Source organism: Acipenser ruthenus, chromosome 54, assembly GCF_902713425.1.
Source record: "Acipenser ruthenus chromosome 54, fAciRut3.2 maternal haplotype, whole genome shotgun sequence".
NCBI classification, from domain to species: Eukaryota; Metazoa; Chordata; class Actinopteri; order Acipenseriformes; family Acipenseridae; genus Acipenser; species Acipenser ruthenus.
In genome coordinates, this window is record NC_081242.1 from 3,290,264 (window position 1) to 3,298,198 (window position 7,935).

A 7,935-nucleotide genomic window follows, 5' to 3' on the forward strand; every position below is an offset into this window, starting at 1 on the left:
TTTGCTAAAATGCATATTGACAAGCCACAATCCTTCTGGGAGAATGTCCTTTGGACAGATGAGTCAAAACTGGAGCTTTTTCGCAAGTCACATCAGCTCTATGTTCACAGACGAAAAAATGAAGCTTTCAAAGAAAAGAACACCATACCTACAGTGAAACATGGAGGAGGCTCGGTTATGTTTTGGGGCTGCTTTGCTGCGCCTGGCACAGGGTGCCTTGAATCTGTGCAGAGCACAATGAAATCTCAAGACTATCAAGGCATTCTGGAGCGAAACGTACTGCCCAGTGTCAGAAAGCTCTGTCTTAGTCGCAGGTCATGGGTCCTCCAACAGGATAATGACCCAAAACACCCAGATAAAAGCACCCAAGAATGGATAAGAACAAAACATTGGACAATTCTGAAGTGGCCTTCTATGAGTCCTGATCTGAATCCTATCGAACATCTATGGAAAGAGCTGAAACATGCAGTCTGGAGAAGGCACCCATCAAACCTGAGACAGCTGGAGCAGTTTGCTCAGGAAGAGTGGGCCAAACTACCTGTTAACAGGTGCAGAAGTCTCATTGAGAGCTACAGAAAACATTTGATTGCAGTGATTGTCTCTAAAGGTTGTGCAACAAAATATTAGGTTAGCGGTCCCATCATTTTTGTCCATGCCATTTTCATTTGTTTTATTACTTACAATATTATGTTGAATAAAAAATCAAAAGCAAAGTCTGATTTCTATTAAATATGGAATAAACAATGGTGGATGCCAATTACTTTTGTCAGTTTCAAGTTATTTCAGAGAAAATTGTGCATTCTTCGTTTTTTGTGGAGGGGTACCAACAAATTTGAGCACTTCTGTATCTGAGCAGGAGACAGACTCCAAACTTGAGCCGATGGAGTCAGTTTCATATTGGCTCCTCAGCTCTAGCTTACACACTATAAACCTTGTACAAGTCTGCTAACAATAACCTGTGCTAAAGACTGTCTGAATCATGTTTAGTGTTGCTGTATAATATATAAAACTGCAGACTGAAACTCAGGGGGACTGTCTGAATCATGTTTAGTGTTGCTGTACAATATATAAACCATGCAGAGTGAAACCCAGGGGGACTGTCTGAATCATGTTTTCGTGGCACTGCTGTATAATATATAAAGTTATGGCTATTGAATCTCAGAGGGACTGTGAATCACTGCTGGAGCCACAGTCCAGTATAATACATAAAACTATGACTATTGCATCTCAGAGGCTCTGAATCACTGAACTCACCTCTCCCCAGTAGCCAGCGGTAATAAAACCAGGCGCTCTGATCATTGGGGTCGGTAAAGAAAGCGTTTCGAACTAACTCGTATTCTGCAGAGAAAAAACAATCAATAAAAAGAGTTTAATTGCAAACCTACCAGACGTGTGCACTGACAAAACTAGAAGACATGCAGACAAACGTTTCAGCTACTGTCTTCACCAAGAGGATGTGACTTCAAACAGTCCTCTGGGATCGGAAAGCACTGATCGCAGCTCAAAGACAAACAGGATCTTCAGTGTCCTTCCCACAGCTGCTTTACAGCACTGGTTCAGACTGACTGTGGGGCAGCAGGCTGGAGGGGGTTCATGTGAAATGTTATCAGGCTGGAGGGGGTTCATGTGAAATGTTATCAGGCTGGAGGGGGTTCATGTGAAATGTTATCAGGCTGGAGGGGGTTCATGTGAAATGTTATCAGGCTGGAGGGGGTTCATGTGAAATGTTATCAGGCTGGAGGGGGTTCATGTGAAATGTTATCAGGCTGGAGGGGGTTCATGTGAAATGTTATCAGGCTGGAGGGGGTTCATGTGAAATGTTATCAGGCTGGAGGGGGTTCATGTGAAATGTTATCAGGCTGGAGGGGGTTCATGTGAAATGTTATCAGGCTGGAGGGGGTTCATGTGAAATGTTATCAGGCTGGAGGGGGTTCATGTGAAATGTTATCAGGCTGGAGGGGGTTCATGTGAAATGTTATCAGGCTGGAGGGGGTTCATGTGAAATGTTATCAGGCTGGAGGGGGTTCATGTAAAATGTTATCAGGCTGGAGGGGGTTCATGTGAAATGTTATCAGGCTGGAGGGGGTTCATGTGAAATGTTATCAGGCTGGAGGGGGTTCATGTGAAATGTTATCAGGCTGGAGGGGGTTCGTGTGAAATGTTATCAGGCTGGAGGGGGTTCGTGTGAAATGTTATCAGGCTGGAGGGGGTTCATGTGAAATGTTATCAGGCTGGAGGGGGTTCATGTGAAATGTTATCAGGCTGGAGGGGGTTCATGTGAAATGTTATCAGGCTGGAGGGGGTTCATGTGAAATGTTATCAGGCTGGAGGGGGTTCATGTGAAATGTTATCAGGCTGGAGGGGGTTCATGTGAAATGTTATCAGGCTGGAGGGGGTTCATGTGAAATGTTATCAGGCTGGAGGGGGTTCGTGTGAAATGTTATCAGGCTGGAGGGGGTTCATGTGAAATGTTATCAGGCTGGAGGGGGTTCATGTGAAATGTTATCAGGCTGGAGGGGGTTCATGTGAAATGTTATCAGGCTGGAGGGGGTTCATGTAAAATGTTATCAGGCTGGAGGGGGTTCATGTGAAATGTTATCAGGCTGGAGGGGGTTCATGTGAAATGTTATCAGGCTGGAGGGGGTTCATGTGAAATGTTATCAGGCTGGAGGGGGTTCATGTGAAATGTTATCAGGCTGGAGGGGGTTCATGTGAAATGTTATCAGGCTGGAGGGGGTTCATGTGAAATGTTATCAGGCTGGAGGGGGTTCATGTAAAATGTTATCAGGCTGGAGGGGGTTCATGTGAAATGTTATCAGGCTGGAGGGGGTTCATGTGAAATGTTATCAGGCTGGAGGGGGTTCATGTGAAATGTTATCAGGCTGGAGGGGGTTCATGTGAAATGTTATCAGGCTGGAGGGGGTTCATGTGAAATGTTATCAGGCTGGAGGGGGTTCGTGTGAAATGTTATCAGGCTGGAGGGGGTTCATGTGAAATGTTTGAGTTTGTCTGGAGAATCCTAAGTGCTGGGCACTGAACAGCCTTCCTCATTCCATTCAACTCTAAATTAGTATCTGTTAGTGTAAAAAAGAAGACATGTGAATCTACACCTATGCCAAAAGGTTTGCATTTCCTAGAATTTTAGGATTGAGATATAATTTTTTTTTTTTTTAAATAATGATATGAACATAATTTAGATATTTTATTTAACATCATGTATCAAAGAAACTACACAATGATTTCCAGGAGCCATAACAGTAGTACAGTATTTCATGTTAGATTTCAAAATGTCACATTTTTCAATTTGTCTGTTTTTCATTAGGTATATGGAAAACCACAAAGCAGTATGCAATTCAATATGTTAACGTAACATTATTCAGCAGGTTTCATTCCACTGAAGCAAAATGAGTTCATTATATAGGGTGATGCAAAACTTGGCCAGAGATTAATCCTACCCCCAACCCCCAACCCCCAACCCTGCCCTGCAAACCTGTCAAGAGCACCCCCTCGTGCACGCGGCCGGCTTGTTGACAGGTGTCGGGGTGCACTCTGGGAAGCAGCGTGCTGCGGTAGTGCCAGCTGGAGTAGTTGGAAAAGTTGGAGCTGATCAGCTTGAAAGTGAAGTCGAGCTCCTCAGAGCAGGAGACCTGAGAGCGAGAAACAACGAGCCTACGATAATCCCAGCAGTGAACTGGAGACAGGAGAGAGAGAAAGCGAGAGAGAGAGAGAGAGAGAGAGAGAGAGAGAGAGAGAGAGAGAGAGAGAGAGAGAGAGAGAGAGAAAAAAAAGAGTCAGTGTCTCTTCTAAACCCGATTGGGGAAACTCCTGTATTTTTTACAAACAATTACTAAACTAATAACAATAATAATAAGAAGAAGAAGAAGAAGAAGAAGAAGAAGAAGAATGTTGCTCCCCTCACAGTTCCTCTCGTCCAGCTGCAGGAGCTTGCTGCAGAGTTCCAGTTCCCGAGCCCAGTCTGGACTGGGCATGTGGTCTAGAACCCAGCCTCTGTGGTACCAGGTTCCGTAGGACTTGGGGTTCACCCGGAGACAAGCCTCCAGAAAGGAGAGCTCCTTCTCAAGGAGGACCTGCAGTACCTCAGGAGACCTACCAGGGTGAGACAGAGAGACACTGAAACACACAAACACTGCAAGAGACACTGCAATACAACTGCAGACAGAGCACCACAATCCTGTTCAGTTTGACACTACAATATAATCCCTTCTTCTTGGTGTCAATGTTAGTTTACTACATTCTGAAAAGAGTTTAGTTTCATTAAAGCTGCAGACAGACAGCTGCTACCCAGCATGTATGAAGTAATGATATCGTGCGATGGAAAGAAGACTCCATTGCATAGCAGATTAATCCATTCTATGACTTTACTATGACTTTAATAAGACACACCTGAGCTTGTTACCTATACACACTGTGGCTAATCAAGCTCCTAGTAAAACCTGGAATGGGTGACACTGATGTGCAATAGGAGTTTTATTTCCAGCACTGGTATAAAAGGCACCACTGTAGACTAACTTCTCTTTCTCAAAGTGCTGGAAGATTTCTCTTCTGAAATTCCACAAGGTAGCGAAGTCAGGGTTCCCTCCTAAAAGCTGTTTCGTCAGTTCAAGGCCTTCTTCATCCAAAACACTTCTCTTCCTCTGAAGAACAAAACAAAGAGGAATCTGTCAATCAGTCCATTTTTATTTTATATAGCGCCTTTCATAGTGGACTACCATCACAAAGTGCTTCAATAACATCCATACCCTTGCAGGGATTGTGAAACTGTGTCCCAATTTTGGACATTTTGGCACCAAATGGCTATAGATTAGAACGACCCACAACTGAACCAGTTTCTCATGTACTCCACCTAAAGAATGTCCTGAACCAGTTTCAGTAACAAGTGTGAAAAACTAAGAAGAGGTAAGCAATGGATTTTAAAGAAGCCTTGGTTAGCTCTCCTTTAAAGGGAGGGCCAATAATAATGTTAATAAAGCTAATAAGAGGTGAGAGAATGGATTTTAAAGATGGTCAGCGCTCCTTTAAAGGGAGGGGCCCATGATCATGTTAATAAAGCTAATAAGAGGTGAGAGAATGGATTTTAAAGATGGTCAGCGCTCCTTTAAAGGGAGGGGTCGGTGATCATGTTAATAAAGCTAATAAGAGGTGAGAGAATGGATTTTAAAGATGGTTAGCTCTCCTTTAAAGAGAGGGCCAATAATAATGTTAATAAAGCTAATCAGAGGTGAGAGAATGGATTTTAAAGATGGTCAGCACTCCTTTTAAAGGGAGGGGCCCATGATCATGTTAATAAAGCTAATAAGAGGTGAGAGAATGGATTTTAAAGATGGTCAGCGCTCCTTTAAAGGGAGGGGTCGGTGATCATGTTAATAAAGCTAATAAGAGGTGAGAGAATGGATTTTAAAGATGGTCAGCGCTCCTTTAAAGGGAGGGGCCCATGATCATGTTAATAAAGCTAATAAGAGGTGAGAGAATGGATTTTAAAGATGGTCAGCGCTCCTTTAAAGGGAGGGGTCGGTGATCATGTTAATAAAGCTAATAAGAGGTGAGAGAATGGATTTTAAAGATGGTCAGCGCTCCTTTAAAGTGGTGCCAGTGTAATGTTGCTCGCGCTATAGGTGTTGTATTTTTTAAATGTCTGGTGTCTCTTACCTTTTCGAAACACGCATCTCTCGCCGCTACGGCGATTTTCATTTTCTTCTCGCGCTCCTTCCGTTTCTCCTCCGCCTGCTCCTCTGTCGTTTTGACTTTCAACCTGCCGTGCTGAAGCAAAAGGGAACGTGAAAATGACAAAGAAAAAAATAAACCATCAGTGTTAATCGTAATGATCACGTACTACAGCTTGAAATGTCTTGCGCGACACTTGAATTTAGCATTGCAATCAGGGGAGTTGGTTTACGGGGTGGAAAGGCCCCATCTCGCCATCAACTTACCATGTTTTAATATGTTGGCAGCTTGTTTATTCAGTCCTGCAAAACAGCGTTAAAAAAATTAGCTGACAGTTTTGAAAACAGAGCTGACGCTGTCTGTGCCTCAAATTTCACTCATTACTGATATGCAAACACACTCCACGAATTTAATAAACCAGATTGCACACATATAAATAATACAACATCTTTAGTTTAGTTAGTCCTTTCACTCAGTGGTCAGATTGTATACCATATACTAGGCACGGATAATCTTTCGGTGATGACGAAACGCGTTTTAAAATTGCAATTTGGAAAGAAACAGAATAAATATTAAGTCAATTGATTCAATAAAAGCTACCTGGCACAAATGTCAGCGTTCACGTTTTGTGATATTTTTGGAAAGGTACGCTTCTTCCTGTATGATTACAATACACGGTACTGTGCAGTCCGTCCATGGAGCATACCATCGTATTTTAGGGGTGAACACTTTAAAACTACAAACGTAAACAACTTACACATTTTCTTATGTATTATTTAATATTGTACTTAATAAAGTTTACAAAAAATATAACCAAGTTAATTGTTCTTGACACTGTTGAGTAATACGGTTTTTACAGAAAATAGATTTTGGCAGTTACCCCTGTTTTTAGGTGGATGGTACATGCTCCATAATGGCGGACGAGTCCTTTAAAAGGGGATGCTTTTTTAAAATGTATTTTTATATGAGCCGTCAAATATTCCAAACTTTTACTCTAAACTTTTGCCCAATATTTCTAAGATAGTTTGGAAACACTTGCGGATTCTACATAATTCAGAAAAATTAAAAAAAGTATTTCTTAAGGCCCCAGTTATAGCATTCAAAAGAGAAGCTAATTTAGGTGATATTTTAGTTCACAGTAAACATAAAAGAATAATTGACAAAATAGGTTCTACGAACATATGCACCAGTAAATGTAAAGTGTGTAAATACACAGACAAACGTAAAAATATAATTAAACATAAGAACACCACATATCCACTAAAAACTAATACCTACTGTAAAAATAGAAATGTTGTTTATGGAATAGCCTGTGAAAAATGTGATGAAATCAAATATGTTGGAGAGACTGGAACTACTTTATATAAAAGAATTCAGAACCACCTTTCGTTAATTAGAAATAAAAAAATGAATGAACCAATAGTACAGCACTTCACCAGTCAGGGACATGACATAAATGATGTAAAGTTTGTAGTATTAGAACAGCTCAAATTAGACAATGCGACATATAGAAGAATAAAAGAAAGTAAATGGATAAATAGACTGAACACGATTATGCCAGCGGGACTCAACAGAAAAGAATGAACTAATTAACTTCAATAAATATATAACATTTAAATAAATAAACAAAATTCATTCAAAAGTTGTGCATGCTGATGCGCTGGGGAGGCCAAATCTAGACTGATCCTCAGAGCCAGCATTGCATGATATAATAAAAATATAAGTTTATGTAAAGTGGTGTTAATTAGAATTAATACAGATTCAAAGATAGAAGTAAAAATGATGTCACAATATATAGAACACCATTACATCATGTAAGAATAAATCATGGATTTGAATGTAAACAATAACAAGTAGTTGTCATGCCGTCAAAAACCTATAAATACCTCCAATGTTTGGATTCAAACACAGGCTCCCTTGAGAAAGATATGTACAACATATCGAAACGTTGGGCAGCTGGCTCTTTGAGTTAAGTTTTAGTGGAGGGTGATTAATGGAAGGTGGTTCTGAATTATTTTATATAAAGTAGTTCCAGTCTCTCCAACATATTTGATTTCATCACATATTTCACAGGCTATTCCATAAACGACATTTCTATTTTTACAGTAGGTATTAGTTTTTAGTGGATATGTGGTGTTCTTATGTTTAATTATATTTTTACTTTTGTCCATGTATTTACACACTTTACATTTACTGGTGCACATGTTCGTAGAACCTATTTTGTCAATTATTCTTGTATGTTTACTGTGAACT

General features: G+C 40.7%; 1 protein-coding gene across 1 annotated transcript in view; it reads right to left on the reverse strand.

Annotated features, from left to right (window-relative positions):
* The window catches only part of rabggta (Rab geranylgeranyltransferase subunit alpha), a 42,210-nt gene extending 35,821 nt beyond the window's left edge, over positions 1–6,389 (reverse strand). Inside the window, exons 1-7 of the mRNA XM_033997140.3 lie at positions 6,283–6,389; positions 5,949–5,984; positions 5,668–5,778; positions 4,531–4,655; positions 3,920–4,107; positions 3,491–3,691; positions 1,255–1,338 (exon numbers count right to left, since the gene is read on the reverse strand). Of these exons, the coding sequence (XP_033853031.3) occupies positions 1,255–1,338; positions 3,491–3,691; positions 3,920–4,107; positions 4,531–4,655; positions 5,668–5,778; positions 5,949–5,951 (712 nt within the window). The 5' untranslated portion in view covers positions 5,952–5,984; positions 6,283–6,389. The remainder of the gene's footprint in view (positions 1–1,254; positions 1,339–3,490; positions 3,692–3,919; positions 4,108–4,530; positions 4,656–5,667; positions 5,779–5,948; positions 5,985–6,282) is intronic.
* Between the last annotated feature and the right edge of the window lie 1,546 nt (positions 6,390–7,935).